The 18092-nt window shown below is 42.0% G+C and overlaps 1 protein-coding gene across 31 annotated transcripts in view; it reads left to right on the top strand.

Moving 5' to 3' along the window:
• The window catches only part of LOC146521797 (receptor-type tyrosine-protein phosphatase delta-like), a 422277-nt gene that overhangs the window by 332043 nt on the left and 72142 nt on the right, over window positions 1-18092 (top strand). For all 31 annotated transcript variants that reach the window (XM_085143970.1, XM_085143979.1, XM_085144116.1 and 28 more), the window contains one exon: window positions 17085-17230. In XM_085143970.1, the coding sequence (XP_085000096.1) occupies window positions 17085-17230 (146 nt within the window). The remainder of the gene's footprint in view (window positions 1-17084; window positions 17231-18092) is intronic.

The following is an 18092-nucleotide window of genomic DNA, read 5'->3' as shown; positions in this document are numbered from 1 at the left end:
ACAAGTTGGGCGACAGAAAATAAAGCTACGGGAGAGAAAAGAGCTTAGTTGATGATTAACTAAAAGAATGGATGGATTGACTTTCAAAGGCATTTGAACCAGATGAGGTGATAGGACTGAAGTGAAGGGGAGGCTAATACAAGTTACAGGGATTTCTTTTATAGTTCTTCACTGCTTAGTGAGGTTTTTTTTCCTTTACAAAGCTCAGAGATAATTTTCAAAAAGTAATCCTGGAGCCTACAACTCTAATCCCGCCGATATGATTAGGTTCTCGGCATCTTATGAAATGATCTCAACTCTTTTTTTTTTCGTTTTTTTCTAAGGATCTGAAATTTGGTAATGAAAGTCAAAGGTAAACAGATTAAAGATATTGCAGTTGGGATTGAATGTCACATTTTGATCTTATTTCAAGTCTCTTGTCGTACACAATAAAAAGCAAAGAAAAAAAGTTGACTTTCATCTTGAAAGTATGCGCCACCGCATTTAACTTCCAGCCAACTTCCATCGGAGCTCAGAGTCAACACTGTGTGAACCAAGAGAGTTTTTAGTTACAGCATTTGCACAAAGAGAAGCACTTTGGCTCGCGGTCCTCTCGGCTTGCGGCATTATAGCGGACAGACGCTGAAGCATTACAGGAAAAAGATAAGAGTACTGCAGGTTTATAATGTGTGCTGGGTGAGGGGGGGAAAGAGTGCTCTGAAAATGCAGCCTTACGCCAAAATAATAATCCACGGCAACACGCAGTAAGGCAGTAAATAGTGAAAATAACCAAGGTCCAGGCGACTTTGTAGTAATCAGTAGGCTGTGTAGTGGCTGAAGTGATTCGGGGGGATGGAGACGGAGAGTTACAATAATAGCAAACAAAAAAAAAAAAAGCAAAAGCAAACCACGGGAGGGTATTCTTATCTCAGATGACTGCTATCTCATAGAAGACAGCCACTTTTGTTTTGCCGTGGCTCATTGTGCGGCGTCTTTGAAATCCACGAGGGCCTGTTACATAGCATTCATTTTGTCTCATCACTCCCACAAAAGCCTTGACTGACAATATTTGAGATAGTTTGTTTCAGGTACAATGAGAGTAATTATTCAGGCTGCACTGAGAAAACAGAGAGTACCAGCAGAAAGTAAGCAACATTGCTGGCAATGACACAATATGGCAACAAATTACTAGTAAGAGCTGCACAAATAATGACACGGGGCTGGGGATTGTTAAAAAAAGATAAAAGGAAAAGCAGTCAGCACACCGCTCCTGTGGCTTTCTGAGCTTAGCGAGGTTATGATAAAGTTAGAGGCTCCAATGAACACAAACGGAGCCTCGTCTTTGGTCAAGGTTGCTTGAGATAACAAGATTAGACCAAAAAGAAAAACACATGGGTCAAATTATGAGCACAAAACCAAAAAAAAGCATCCAAGGTGTCTGTGTGTGCCCAGAAAAAACAAAAAATCAGGTCCTGAATTTTCCCTAAAGTATCCATGTGCAGTGGAAGAAGCTGTAATGTGTGCCCTGGGTCAGCCATGCAGAGAAGCACTTTCTTGTTTACTGCCACCCTACTACTGTTCCCAGCTGCCTTTTTTTTTTTAATCCAATAAAGGGCTTCTCAAAAGGCAGATCTATCCATCGAGTCACTGCTCTACATCTGTACAAGATCTGGAAATATTGATTAGGTGATAATTAAATTGTCCACCCCAGCTTGATATGGATTAATAATTGTCCACTAATGCCCTCCTGACATTTTACTGCATTGACTCGATACTGTTTGCAGGGGTGCCGTCGATAATTTTGATGATTAGTATTCCTCGTTTTGTCCCTAATGAGACCAATCAGAGCTGGCTCGACTTTTTGCCTAAGACTCAGAGGGAGGAGTGAAAGCAAGTGAGAAGGGAGGATAGATTTTCTCTTAGGACCCATTACTCAGTGCTTTGGGTCCTTATCACAGATATATCCCCTTGCTTTACAGGAACATTTCTTGTCTTACAAACCCGATTCCTGACGAGTAATCAGCGTATCGCCGGTCTAAATATAAACTGTCATTCTGCGTTGATCCAAATCACGTAAAGAGGACATCTTTGGACAAACAACAGCACCAGTAGGAGTACTATAAATACTGAGATGAGAAGGTGGTATGGGCCGCGTGCCACGTCGCTGCTTCGACTTCCTCGCTGCCATCTGTGAGTGTTCCTCCTCTGGCATTCTCACAAAGGCCTTTTGTGAATTTTTTCCCCCCCCCTTTGTCCCTGTTTGCTAGGTTTAATTAGGTTATTTACTTGAGCCTCACCTCCCAGTGTTTCATTATAGTGGGCATTGCAGATAGGGCTTCACACAGGGCAGGGGCAGATAAAAACTTAGGACAAAAGATGATAAATGTCGCGAGCGGGGACCGGAATGCAATCTGGCCGCCACGATGCAGAGATGCTCTAATGGCTTCCCAGCAAGGAAGGGGGAAGGCACTGTCGAGATGGCAACGTGATAAATGGCGCTGGGATGGCAGTAAGGACTGTAGGCAAGACAAAGAAAAAGAAAAGAGCCATGGAAGTGGCGGGAAAAAAACAAAACAAAGCAAAAAAACAAAAACAAAGACGGACCACAAAATGGATCTAATTAATCTGGACTTCGAACCCCCCTTACTGACAAATCCAGTGCAGAGGAAGAAGAGGAAGTGAAATTGTTTTTAGGGATGTGTTCACCCTCCACCTCCAGCCACCAACCCTCCTTCCCTCCTTTTTCCTTTCCATTCTACTTTCCACCCAGGTTGGAAAGGCAAAGGGACGTATGGCTTCTGACAGTGCTGCCGCACCTGTGGAATGATTAATGGCGGCGCACTCGCCTTACATGCTGCAGAGTGAAAATATCCATTCCAAAAACACAAGGAGAACTCTGCTATAAACATAATTCTTCTGCTATTTACCGGTACATTACACAAACGTAGGTTTTAGGCCTCCTTTAAAGGCAAACAACATTCATCGCAGACCTCTTTTTCTTTTTCTTTTTTCTCCTTATAATGCTGCATTTTCTCTACTGTATTAACTTTCCGGATGGTTTCTCACTGGTGAATACACTACATTACATCGGATTCGTTTATTCTTAAACCCATCTATACTAATGTATGATGATTACTATAAAAATGGATGAGGGGGGGAGTGAGCATGAGAGAGGAATGGAAGGAAAAAGCCTCTCATACAGGGATGAATGAGTGGATAAAACTGCATTAGCGCTGATATCTCATTCAATGAGATGCGTGCTGAAGTGATGTCAGTACTTTTTAGATACACAAGTGTTAAGGGAGACTCATTTACAAGCCACATCCGAGTTCTATTCATATGCAGAAAGCTACGCTAGTCCGACAATTATGGATGCAGTTTGCGACTTTGACTATTAATTGCAGATACTTTACATCCTTATGAGATCTTACACTTGAATGGTATCCGTGCGATGCATTGGATAACTCCCGTTTCACGCCATTATAAAGGACACTTGTTTGACGTGACCGACTACCTCCCCATCAGTTCAGTTCTCCTATCTTTGACAAGTCTCACACTTTAAACCCTCAAGTGCACTAGATTTCCTGGAGTATTCACGATGTTCACGCCAAGTCAATTTGTAGGCTTACTATTTATCTTTTAATCAATGTGAGAAGACAAATGAAGTCATTACTTACCGGGAATCATAGTACCTCGTGGCATTTTGTGACAATGCCACCGGCTTTTAACTTTATCTCTCGGTCCTTGGCGGTTTCACTGCTCCACAATAAAATAACTCCAGTCGATACCCACTTGCGCTGTTAGAATGATTCAGATAAGAGTGAAAAACAAATTAATAGCAGATTTGAAACTTGGATAAAACTTTTTCCACAATGGAATCTGGCAGAAACAGCCAAAGCACATTTCGATCCTGGTATTCAAACATTTTTTTATCATATTTGAATATATTTAAGGTTCCAGATATGAACTTTTAGGGTAAAACATCCTCAGTGTGGAGGATACGAGTATAACAAATGTCTTTAGTTTGATTCAAGTCAAGCAACACACTTGGCCTGGTCATAGTTTCTACTTTTTTTTCCCTCTTTAGAAACTCTCATAATTTTTGGCAGTCTGTTTTGGATCATTATTATCTGGAATATTCCTTTTCTGCCAGGCTTTGGGAAACTTGAGTCATCTTGTCAAGCATTACCTTGGTGTGTTCACTGGGATTTGTGCTGTTGTCTTTTGGTTTTATCCCCCGACACCTGTTTTTGCACTCATGCAACCTCATTGACAGGGGAGCCTCCAGAAGTTTTGCCTAGGGGGGCCACTAGAAATATTAGGGTGACACAACAAAAACAAAATTTCCAGTTTTATTACGCTGTTGTCAAATATAGGTAAAAAGAGAGAAAATTTTAGCGGTGGCCAGTTCCCCCCAGCCCCCCTTTGGTTGTGCCCCTGCTCATTGCATCACACTTCCACTGTTGGGATTATGTATTCACTGTGGTAGTCCTGGCTAACGTTCGTGCCAGATACACTGGGCCTCATCTGAGCCGAACAAATTCATCTTGGCATCGTGCAATCAAAGAATGTCCCCACAATATTCATCAGGGCTCTTTTTAATTATCTTTATCGAAGTTAGTCTTGCAGTATTGTGCCAAAGAATAAGTTTTTCTCAGTTTGTTTGTTTTCTGATGCACAGTCTGAGCTTTCACAGAAGCCCTGGCTTCATTTGATAACCCTTGTGACGAGTTGGAGGCACTTGCCCATCTGTTTTTCAGAAAAAGATTGTCCAAGTAGGGCACAGTCCGTGGCATCATTTTAGGGGCATGGCCTCCTGATTACTGTCTCGGTCCTGTTTGTACTGATTTTAAGGTGGTACCTTTCCATCCTTGCAAAAAGGATGTTTTTTGCTTTAATGTCTGCTGCTATTATACAAATAGACAGAGGGTACAAGGAAGTACTCCAGTTGTTAACTTAGAACAGCGGTGTAAACACTTCAGCTGTATTGTGAAAAATACACAAGTATGCACTTATGTCTGGATGCACAAATAAACGTGGTCTGTACAGTATTTCTGTTCACACACTTATGTACATACACTTAAAGCACACATTAAAAAAAAACTCCCACATTTACTCGCCTAGTGGACTAAAGCCCATTACTGCCAGCAAACATTTGCACTTGAGGGTGGCGCCTTTGTGTACTCTCTCACTCTGTCAACTGAAGCTCAGTTTGGCGAAGGGTGAAAAGGACTAAGAAGGGAAGGGTAACCAACTCCATCAGTCCAGAGGCCACATCTGCGGCCCCCAATAGTCTCATGCCCTGCGGAGGCTTCAAATCATCAGAAATCTACTCCAGATTTTTCATGTGCCTTCACCGCAGAATATTCCATTAAATCAAAACAAATATGAAAGGCTATAATATAGGCAAACTCAGAAAAAGCTTTTTTTGTTTTATATTCCCAGAAAGCAAATAACTTTTTTTTTAGTGTTCTTTTATATTGTTTGTCTTCATTCTTTCATTTAAAAAAAGTGATTGGTTGTGTAATTTCATCACTTTGATCGTGTCCATTTTAACTTTAAAGTGATGCAAATATTTCCAAGGTTAAAGCAATTATTTAATCACAACATGCAAGCAGTTCAATAGAAACCTGAGACTAGTTTCAAAGTTTGGACAAAAATAAAAGCAAAACATTATGGAAGCAGAAGTGCGATGTTGCGCAGATATGTGTGGCAGCAGGTTTATGATTATGATAAATACAAATACTCTAAAAGCAGAGACTCTGGTAGCGCACAGTCAGTGTAAACAGACACATGGACACACACACACATATACTCTTTACACCTCCCCATGAATCATCGCCACATCCACACGCGCACACATCAAGGAAGAGTCTTTCCAAAATGATCTGAAGCACTTCATTTTACTGGATTATTTTAATTACGCCCCCTGAGGGTTGGTGTTTTTTTGCTCCTAGGGTGACATTGCACTGTTTGCTTCCAAGTCAAAAACCCCCATTCGCCAGACTGACCCTGATACCACCCGCCTTCATTTGTTTCCCATCTGTAGCTCTTCAAAGACTTTGCCACACAGACACACACACTCATACAAGCTCAACTGTTTTCTTCAGGGGTTCGCAATTAAGAATTCAAAGACTTCATCTTAGATTTACTGCATGCAGTTTAGTTGGCGACATATTAATAATGTGTAGCTGACAGAAACAATCCACTAAGACACAGCTAATGTGTTATCCTGCTATCGGGTATGTTGCTAAGTTAATGTAAGGCAAACTAATTACAAATGATGATTCTTTTGGACAATGCCGTGGCATTTTCATATATACGGATATGAAATGAAATGCAGCAGATCAGATACAAATCAGATAATAAAAGTAGTTAGTAACTGATATCTTTATGAAAAATGAGCCAAAATGAGCCAGTTGTACTATAAACCTCACTCAGTAAATTAAGCTATTATAAGATTTCAGACAATTATGGTTTATTACGTGTTTGAATCTAACATTCACAGGTAAAAGCGCAAGATTTCCAAATCTCATTTCCATCAACATAATAATAGTTTCCTTACATTTTCACCTAAACAAACATCAGTACCAAAAAGCTGGCACTGGTGTGATGGGCCCAAAGTTGGAATCTGCTGCTGTTATTGGCCTTTTGTGGTGCTACCAAAAGGAATTCCACAAAATATTTAATTGGCTGGAATTTTATTCTTCCAGTCTTGGAAGAAACACGCAGACTGGTTCTGCACTGAGGTTGAACGGGCTCCGAGCAGTGCTGGCTTCTGTGGCACTGTTCTGTTGGTGAGATCTTCTCATAGGGTCCAAAACTTCTAGACAACCCAAGTCATCTGGCTCTGGTTTATTGGAGGTTTTCTTAAGTTACATAAGCACAAAACACAGCAATGCTTTGAGTTTCCACTCTGTTCACATATGGAAGTAAACATGATATCTCATAATTGACATGTCATTACATTCCTGGTCACTAACAGCTATGCCACCGGTTTCTGACAGATCATACTCACCGCTGGCTTCATAAAGGAAAAGGTGATTATCATCTCAGTACCCTTCCACTTACTACCATTTTTCTTCCTCTCTTTTATATGCAGTACTATTCCTTCACTGCTGCATAAAATTAGTGGCCTATGAAAGGTCACTTTGGTCCTTGAGTGACTGTTTGTGGTACCTCCCCTTTATATCATTTGTCCCAGTAATAGGATTTTGGTGTGAGGATAGCCATTAATACAGCTGGTTGCAGAGAACAGTGTTCAGACGAGCTCATTTTGGATTTTTTTTTCTTCTTCTTGTTCTTTTTTGTGTGTGTGTGTGTTTTTAAAGAATTTGTATTTTACTTTAATGAGAATGTGAAGAAGTAACGTAATGTGATGGTTGGGTGTACAGAGGATGTGGAGAAACCAGGATAAAAGGTCTGTTTATTTTCCTAAAAGGCTTGGTATTAGTATAACCTGGTTTGCTGAACTTAGGAGCATTTGCAGGATAGCTGAGCTGTTGAAAGGAAGCCAGTTGTCATCATGCAGGATTGCTGGAGCATGAGCTAGTTTGCCTGTAAGCGCCTGAGAAAACACAGTGCAGGGAATGTGTCACTTCTTATGGCCCGGCAACTGGCATCCATCGGAAATGGTTTGGCACTGCTTATCCATAAAATTAGAGTCTGTTTAAATATACAATGTCGAATCTGTGGAATTATTTGCTACATAATCCATCTCTGCTCCTACGGAGACAAATATGAGGCAAGCTTTTCCGCTCTGTGGTTGAGGGCAAGACAATTATGTGAAGTTTATGCTTTAAAGAAATAGGGCAGGCCCAAGAATAGTGAAATACTCCCTCGATTAGAGCCGACTGAACATGGTAGTTATTTGATTTCCTATACACGATACATATATATATATATATATATATATATATATATATATATATATATATATATATATATATATATATATATATATATATATTTCCTATTTCCTATATATTGATATCCTATACACAATACAGGAAACAATATAAAATACACAATAAACACAAAGGAATTGAATAATATATTAGTATTTGTTTCCTTCCTAATTTCCTAATTTTCATATTTGTCACATGTACATGTTTCAGATCACAAATTTTAATATTAGACAAAATACAAAATGCAGTTTTCTTTTTATAATGGGAAAAAAGTCGTCTAATCTATTTGGCCTTATGTGCAAAACCTAATTGCCCCTAAACCTAATAACAGGTCGTGCCACAGTTGGCAGCATGAACTGCAATCAGCCATTTGTAATAAGTAAAAATGAGTCTTTCACATTGCTATTAAAGAATTTTGGCCACTTTTCTTTGTAGAATTGTTGTAATTCAGTCACATTGGAGAGTTTTTGATATATTCGGCCTTTTAAGATCTTGCCAAAGCATCTCAATCAGATTTGAGTCCAGACTACCACTCCAAAACCATCATTTTGGGGTTTTTTGTGGCCATTCAGATGCAGACGTGTATTTTGGATCATTGTCCTGCTGCATAACCCAACTGTGCTTGATCTTCAAGGCATGAAATTGTGGTCGGGCGTTCTCTTTCAGGATTTTCTGGCAAAGAACAGAATTCTTGGTTCTGTCAATTACAGCAAGTCTTCCAGGTCCCAAAGCAGCAAAGCAGCCCCTGACCGTCACACTACCACCACCATGTTTGTTGTTTTTATGCCGTGTTAGTTTTATGCCAGATGTAACGGGACACAAACCTTTGAAAAAGCTCAACTTTTGTCTTGTCAGTCCACAGAATATTTTTTCCCAAAAGGTCTTGGGGATCATCAAGATGTTCTTTTTGGTCAGCAGTGGTTTTTGTCCTTGGAAATCTCCCATGGAGGCCATTTTTGCCCAGTTTCTTTCTTATGGTTGAATCATAAACTCTGACCATAGTTCTTTAGCTGTTGTTCTGATTTCTTTGTAACCTCCTGGATGATTCGTCAATGTGCTCTTGAAGTAAATTCGGCCACTCCTGGAAAGGTTTCCCACTGTTCCAAGTTGTGGTGTAGTGGCTGTCGCAGCTTCAGGTCCCGAAGCTGTGGCAATGGCTTTGTAACAGTTTCCTGGCTGATAGATGCCAGTGACCTTGTTTCTCATCTGTTTCTTTAGATCTTTGCATGATGCGTTGCTTTGTGAGATCTTCTAGCCTAGTTCACTTCACCAGACAGAATTTATTTAAGAGATTTGGCAGAAATTAGGGTGAGGCTAGTGAACTAGAACTCAGATTGGATAGCCTTTTCCCTCAATGAAATCATCATTTAAAATCTTTTATCTTTGTATTATTATTACAATTATTATTATTATTTCTGTATTAGAATAATCACACACATCATTATATTGACAATAATCTGACACGGTCAAAGACTGTTTATCATTTTTTTTTCTTTTTACATCTTTTCAAGTCTGTGCAGCCTCAGCATGATAACTACTGGCCATTTTGCTGCAGCACTGCCATTTAATGAATCGTTCCATTGCCTAGTGGATAACAGAATGAGCGAATGGCTTTCTGTGTTAGTGGCTGCCACTGCCTATCCTATCAGATAATTAACTTTTTGCAAATAGACTGCACTGACTACCAAACAGAGTAAGCCTGCACAATTAGAATTGCTTATCTATGTTCTTTCTTTTCTTTTTTTTCTCCCCCCCCCACCCCCCCTCCCCTAAGACGTTAGAGGGAGAAACAAACAAGACAAACAAATCCAAATTTCATACTTCTTGCTCGACTGTTTTCTCCTCAAATGGTCACACACCAATTGGCCCCAGATTTGTGTATCCATGCACAAATGAACAAATAATGAATGAGCAGGGATGAAAATGAAGTCTTATTGAAAGTGAACCCTCTGTATTATTATTATTTTTTATATTACTTTTTTTTGCAGTGGCTTTTGACAACCTCAGCCCAGATGTTCAGAATTTCCAACAGGGAAACCTCCCGCTTCTTCTTCAGCCTTCATATTTATTTATTTTTCTCACAGGCGGACGGTTTCGCACCAACAGTGGTGCAATTCAATATTTATATGTTTCCTTCTGTTTGGTTTCCACCGCAAAGGGAGGTGGGCATTCCTGCGTCTGATTTGCCTCGGCGGCGATCCGGTCCCAGCTTTTAGAGCGTCGGGGGCCGTTTGAACAAAGCCATCTGTTTGAGTGGGCCGTTTTATTAAGTGACAAACTGGATCCCTCTGCCTCGCTAATGTGCCCCTTGGGAGACGGCGGTAGCTTGTTTTCGGGTGCGTGCCTGGTAGAAAGATAAGCACGGGAAGTGAGGGAGAGCGAGAGAGACAGAGAGTTTTCCTCTGCAAATGTCGCGATACGCCGCAGAAGAGGCGTGCATAACCCATGCGGTTCCGTCTCTCCAGAACTGAGAGGTTTTTGCCTTTATGAATCCACGATGATAATTGAACAGGGACCCCTTCGGCTTCCATCTCATCCCAACTTGCCTCTCTTCAATATGTGCTTATTTAATGGACCCCTTCACGATTTTCTGTCGCCCCACGTCAGTCAATTTATTAACATCATTCGCCCATTTGCAATGCTTCCGCCATCCAACAGGAATGCTCGAATACTCGTGAGAGCGTGTGCTCGTGCATGCATGTATATGTGCACGATTTGCGCTTCTGCCCCCCCATCAGAGATTCTGTCAGTGCATCGAATGTGGGACAAGAGCATTAGCCATTCTTTTTGAAGCGGTTGCTGTTGTCTGTGCACAAGTGCCCTTACTCCAGCAGAGTTGTAGCCAGAAGCTCAGACCTTCTATAGGAGCGCCACTGAGCATGAGTAATACACACCGGCCGGGGTTAAGACAGTCCCATCGGAATATGTTTTTTTAAGCAGCCTTAGTCACTGGGTTGAGTATTTTTGAGAGGAGAGTTTGCATGCTATTATGCGTCCTACTGCTTTTATTCTGGCTTTAAAGCCACGTTCAATGCACTGATATACATTTATTTATTCATATCCGCCTCTCTTTAGCTCATGAGCCAGATAAGAGACCATGACCCTATCAGGAAATGGACCTGCAGCCCTATTACCTATATGCAGTCTCTATATTAATGTGTCATTAGGCTGCATTTTTGTATATTCCATTGGATTAGTTTTACATAATGACTGTTTGAAATTTTGCTTAGAGAGCACATTTAAGCAGTGGGGAGGGGCCGGTGGTGGTGGTGGGGGCAGTGTGGGAGAAGGCTTGCATTATGAACTTCATTATGTGTGACAAGCAGCACAATATTGATGGAAGAGTGGGTCCCCATCATTGCACTGCATTAAAACCTCTGCAGTGAATTAATGTACTATTCCTGATCTAGTAATTAACAATCATTCGGGGGCCATATCCCTTCTCAAGTAATCACTAATTGCAATAAGAATTTCAGATTCCATTTAAGGCAAGATTACCGATGAGCATGCAATGCAAATCAGCCAACAGTTCTAATTAGGCTCCGATTCTTTCTCTCTCGCTCTTTCCGAGATCCTTTGTCAGCGCGTACAGTTTGTTTCCTCCGCATTATAAGAAATACATTTTTTTTTTATCATAACACTGCAGATAGTGAGCTGTGAAGTGCCCAAAGATTAGCATGTGCGGTTTGTCTTGGTTCCTTTTTGGCTTGTGTTTTTTTCCCCCCGCCCTCCCTTTATGTTGTTTGGCTTTGTTTTTGTGCATCTGCTGTTAAGACATTCTGCTTTGGTGTTTGGCGTGAGGTCAGACGTCTCTAGACTTTGTGCAGGCAGTTAACTGAACTACAATCACCAATGAGCCCGTCACTGTTTACCTTCCTTTTTTTAAACTATTATAACAAAGTTACTGCTGCTGTTTGACTTGCAGAATACTCAAAGGATTATAAGTCATAAGTAAGTCAAACGTCTGAGGCATATATACATATATATATATATATAAAAATATATATACCACATGTGTCACTTTTACCCTCTCCTGACACCAGCCGCCCCTTCCAGTCTAATTTGTGTTGCTTGCTCGAATTGTGACAATTCATCAATATCACACAGCTGATATGCTGGGGCTTAAAGATGTCGAATGAGGTTAATGACATCCTTAAATGTTCCTTTCTTCCATGCGTACGTCCAAAATGGAGCAGAGTATTTGCAGACTGCCACCCAATGTGTTAGGATTAATTATCGCCCTCCACAACCCCACCTCACCCTGCAAGTTAAAGATTCAGAGAGGAAATGGCCCCTTTCATGCAAATGAAATTGAATATGTCAGTCAGTATAATTGTGAAAACCGAGCCATCTTGGACTGGCGTCTGCGCGCCCAATAGAGGTTTCAACTTAAAGTCGGTTTATTAATGTTCTTCTTTCCTGTCTTTGATTCGTGCTCTTTAATGGCTCGGCAGATCAAACTTAAGTCTACAGTGAATCCTGATAGCTGGGAGTGTTTTGGCCATTGTGAACGAAACCCAGACTCGGATGTCTTTGAGAACCAGCATTTCTAAATGCAGCGTTTGACTGTGAGTTAAGCCAATATCAAACAGGCTTGTAATGAATGCACACCTGGAAGATCCTCTGAACCCCACTGGGACGATACAAAAAGAATCGATATCATTAGCCCCAGTCCTCACTTTTACCGTCGACTGCTCGGATAGCTTTCCTGCAGCAGGTACTTGAAGCAGAAAACAAAAAAATCAAACCAAACCAACAAAAACCCGAAGATGTGAGCTTATTTATGCAGTGTCAGTTTACCGACAGTGTTTCTTGAAACGTTTCCCCTTCTGTGTCATGTCAGAGTTTGACTTTTAAATGGGTTTTGCAGTTAATAAACACGTTCGCATCCTTTATTCATTTGGATTGGGATTTATCAAGAAGAGAAGAAATTTCCATTTAGGTCCAACGCCTCTTACTTTTTGTTTGAAATCCAAGTTTGAGCAGAAAAGAAAATGGAGCGGCTCTCCCAATCCTTCCATTAGTGTCGGTGTCACTGGCTCTTTGTGCACTGCCCCGGAAATAAGATAACAGAAGATAACATCACACAACAATTATTTGCACTGAAGCTTGCTCCTACATCACCTCTGTGAATGACTGATTCTAGTAACCCATATTAAGGTCAAACCAATGCAGCGCTTCTGAGGGTCAACAGTTGTGTGGGGTTGAATGGGGCCTTTGCCGTAGCCCTGGAGAAAAGAGGAAGGGCGAAATGCAATGCACTGTTGCAACTTGAAAGAATCAAATGAATCCCAGAGTTTCCCTTCGTGCTTTAAATAGGTTTCAGGAAAAGGACTCGTGCAGATCAGCCACCTCTTTTTGTTAGTGCTGCCTAGCACCAATGTAGCACCATATTGTTAAACAGCAGGGTGCAGAGTGTCAGCACAGATCAGACCATAACGGTTATATACAGGCTACCAAAAGATACCGGCCACAAGTTTAATTTTTGGCATCTATATGCCGTTTTTGATTCCAGAGTAGGTAATATGTTGTGCCTGCTCAAACGTAACTCCTTGTGGTTATTTATTTATGTTTTTTCTTTATAATCAGCTAAAAAAAAAACTTGATTGATGGGTTGAAAAAAAAAACTTGAAATGTTTTAAGACCTCACCAGTCGTAAGGGTAGTGTGCAGTAGCAGGAGCAGTTATGCATTTCATCTTCAGCCCACATTGTTTCAAGGCTTCCAATTTTCATTTCTGTTCACACATTAAAAATATAGATATTTAAAGTCAGGGAATGGTCTGCCCCCTCAGCCCTGTGGACATGGATGTTCTGAAGAACAATCGTGGGTCTCAGTCAAACATCAAATTATTAACACAACATTGAACCATGAAAAATGGAGCTGTGGGATGCTTCGTCTTTTCCCGTGGCTATGTATGGGATAGGTTACATAATGACCTCGAGGGAAGGCAGGAACAGGCCCGTGTCACAAGCCTTTCAGCTTGTGACACTTCTCATTTGTTTGCCACTGACAGCTTAGCACTGGATTACCAGGTGCCTAGCCATGGCATTAATTTATGTAGATTGTGGCTACCTCTCAAAGGAGGCGTGCACACGCAGCCGAGGTAAAAGGAGCCTCTTAAATTGTTAGCCTCGCGTTGAAAAGCTAATCTGTGTTAATTAAATTTTTTTTTTTTTTTGGTTTAAATGAACATGATTACAGTTAAAAAGTGACACATCTCCCCTGCTTTCTGCTTTCGTATGCTTTTATACCGCAACAGAAGTCATTTTCTGACACAGTCGCTGACAAAAAAACAAAACAAAAAAAAATCGTGTTTCTTTGGTAAGGTTTCTCTGTGGCGTGTGAAATTTGCACACTGTTTGCTCACAGACCGTGCCTCTACTCGCTGCCAAGGTTATAGCCGCGGTATTGTTCGGACAAGAGCCGAGGTTTCAATCAGCCTCTGTCTGCGCGGAGCCGTACGAGGAGCCTACCAAAATGGATGTTTGTCAGCTGCAGATCTAAAATGGGGGTATGATGGCGATATCAGCGGCCATGTCTGTGAAAACACCATTACCTCCATGTCACGCCTCAATCACTCCCCATTGTTCTATGACTAGCCCCCCCCCCCCACCTCCCCTCCTCCCACACACACACGCATGCAGACACACACACTTTTCCCCTCAACTCCAGCGCCGATCTCCCGTACATGTCGTAGAAGTCTATTACAGGCAGCACAGGGAGACGCGCCGCAGCCGTAATGGATGGCCTGGGAGCGAAAACAGCCCCAATAGCATATCAATTACCCATCAGCGCCCTCTTGGCTGCATGCCAACGTGCACCACACCCCGGCCAAGTCAATGAGATAAGGCGCAAATGCAGATATAATGGAGCTTTAGGCCAAGTACAAATTACACAGTGTCAACTCTGCTGCCCACCTGTCTGATCTGTCAGCAGGTGAACCAGAGTGCGAGTCTGAGAAACCTGCACGCGCGTGTGCGTGAGGGGCGATCAGGCGATTTCCCAGACTCGCCGGCCCAGCGGAAGCCCAGCTGCTCGCCCGTTTATCTGTTCGCTCTTTTGATTGCCACTCGCATATCTTATGTCACCTCTCCGCGAATCCCGCAGGTTAATTTGTCCCACGCTCGCAGCGCCGTCGCCGACACTGCTGCTAGGCATTCAGCCCGTGCACAGGCAGCCACGCGAATAAGCACGGTCGCACGTTCTCGCTCGCACACGCTCACTCGGATGAGGTGATTCACATGGTTGGCATTACTGCAGCTGTGTGGCTTCTAATGGCCTTCTGAAGTGATTGATAAAAGGCAAACAGTTGTTCTGCAGGGGGACAGATGGAGCTGCACCTCCCACTGAAGCCGGCACTCTAGCTTCAGAGGAAAACACTGGCGGTGGGGGTCTGACTTAGCACTGACATTATTGCTACTGAAATTATAAGAGCCTTGATCACGATAAAGCTGGAGTCTAAATCAATCAAAATCTCATCAGGGGAAGCCAGGTCCCTTTGATAACCAATCACTTTCATGCTTTTGGATTTTTGTGCGATTGTAAAAGAAACGTCAGCTTGTGAGGCAGAGGCTGATTATCCTGGGGTGGGGGCAGGCAAGACAGAACTGTTGCGAGTGAATATGGATTGAGATTGGCTGTAATGGCTGACAAAGCCCGACTTAGGCCAGTGAACGTTTTTCTTGTAATTCTAAAAATGCACTCTGCAGGAATAAGATTGGAACAACCTCATTGTTGTGCAAACCAAAGCAAATACTAGCGTACGGCGCTGCAAAGCCCACATGGGGTTTGAAAACGTCCATACCATGACCACAGAAAGCACACACGCTTCCACTCCTCTGTTCTCCCACCTCCACTCGCCTGCTGCATTTTTTGCATTTTTATACTCACTTCCTTTACGCTTGACTTGTTGTGTCAAATTAAAGGACCAATTAAGAGCGAAAAGAACAGCAGTCAAAGAATTCCAAAGCTCTTATCAGGTTTATGTCTCATTTGTGTGGGGCACCACTATTATTCAGTGATGTTCTACAGATTAGCAATGTCTGCAACTAAATGGATTTAAAAGGCTCCTTTTTTCTGAAAACAAGTGGGGAAATGTTATAACATGGAGATATTAGCCCTGGTACTAATGCTACTGATCAGAAACACTCAGTCTCAGAGGGATGCTAAAAAACTAGCTCATGTGTTAATCACTTCTAACCTGAACTTGAATACTTATTATTAATCTCTGTCTCTCTTCCACGGTGTGTTTTTGTCCTGTCTCCCTCCCCACACCCCCAACATGTCACAGCATATTGCTGCCCGTCTGCTGGAGGTTTCTTCCTGCTAAAAGGGAGTTTTTCCTTCCCACTGTCGCCAGGTGCTTGCTCATAGGGGGTCGTTTTCCCACTGTTATTGTAGGGCCTCTACCTTACAATATAAATACCCTTGATACGACTGCTGTTGGTATTTGGTGCTCTATCAAATAAAATTGTACTGGATTGAATCAGAGTCTCGTTTCAGTTGCCAACTAGTTCAGATTAAATTAACTACTTCTTCACAAAGTAAAGAATTCAGAAAATAGACCGGCTTTGCAGCCTCGTTTGAAAGCTTGTATGGAGAACAACAGAATCACCACAGGAGTAGCTGCATGCATCTAGCTCGCATTCCCTCCCATTTATTTTATGACAGTATCACATAGCGATCACAATAGCACAGTTTACAGGCAGAGAAATAAGAGGTGGTCTTTTTTCTGCCTTGACACAAGTGAAAGTCTTTACGTCTAAATAACTGGCAATTAAATCCAAATTTCCTCTTGAGAACAAATGAAAAACAACAAGTGGAAAATGGCTTTTATAAGCCTAATTTCTTCCTTTTCTCCCTTCCATCGCAACAAAATCCACCCTAAGTCTCAAGTCAGTCAACCTTCAATGGAGATTTCACAAAATCCTTCCAGGGTCAGGAGAATGTTTTATACATCCTGCTCCCAACACCTCTGTCCTTTTACTCCTGATCTCAGCAGCTGATCTGTTTGCACTTGCACAATAAAGTCTCTATAAGCTCTCGTCTTGACTTCCAAAGTCAATCTTCTTAAAAGCCACATGCCAAAATCCTCGTGTGTGTGGCTTGATAAGAGATTAATTGCTCATTCTCTGCGATGCTCAGCATGCTCACATTTAAAAACAATCTTTTCTTGTTTCTCTGCTTCTCTTTTCAGCACCACCAAAGTTTTTAAGAACCCCCAATGACCAAACAGGCGTGCAAGGAGGTGTAGCATCCTTCATCTGCCAAGCTACAGGCGATCCACGGCCGAAGATCGTGTGGAACAAGAAGGGGAAGAAAGTCAGCAACCAGAGATTTGAGGTATTAGGTCTATTGTTCTGATGTAAAATGCTCGACAAAAATGGGAATGCTTCAGCACTGCTTTTGGCTCCGCTCGCACATAATCCATTCCGCCAAGCCTCCCTCGCTTGCTTTTGCCCTGACTTGCCACCACGCATTAGCAGGCTCTAATAATCACGCTGGCCAGGCTTTTAAACATGCATGAGGTTTAATGAGCAAGTACACAAAAGATCTGGGGACAAATTTGTAATTGAATAAAAGACAAGGAAAGAGCAATTGGATAGAAGAGAAAAAACACACACGAAAAAACCCAACACAACTTGTGGTGTGACCCAGATACCTCCATTAGCATCGCGCCACATTTGCCAGCTACGTGCAAAGTGAAAGGGGGGGGAAGTAGAGCTTTCACTTCGGAAAAATCCTTCTGCTTTGTGGCATCTTTATCTACATGCATGTCGTGCCCTCCTTATTTTGGCTGAAGCTTTGATTTCTGGTCAGCTTTAATCTGCACTTGGGCTCAATACCCATGAGAAACAACACATCATCGCAGAACACTGATAAGATTTCTATTAATTTCTGTGTCAGTTCTCGGGACTATCATAGTGTCACTTTTTTTTTCCTCCTTCTCTGCCCTAGATGCCATATTTGCTTGCTACTGCACAGCAAGATGGCTTAAGGGAGCTTGGAGACCTCTTCCCACTTCTTCTTTGCATCTCATGTCCGCAGAAATCTAATCTTATCAGAGTTCATCGCGTTCGCATCGCACGTTGCGCTGAATGCTAACACGCTAGTTTTCATTCCTTCACCGCCTCACAGGACTTGCTGGCAGCTGCCATTCTGCACCGATTCAATCATGCACTGCCGCTTCATCTTCTAACAAAAA

This window comes from Neolamprologus multifasciatus, chromosome 3 (genome assembly GCF_963576455.1).
Source record: "Neolamprologus multifasciatus chromosome 3, fNeoMul1.2, whole genome shotgun sequence".
Taxonomy (NCBI): Eukaryota; Metazoa; Chordata; class Actinopteri; order Cichliformes; family Cichlidae; genus Neolamprologus; species Neolamprologus multifasciatus.
Note: the sequence above shows the minus strand (reverse complement) of the source record. Positions and strands in the feature narration are given on the sequence as shown.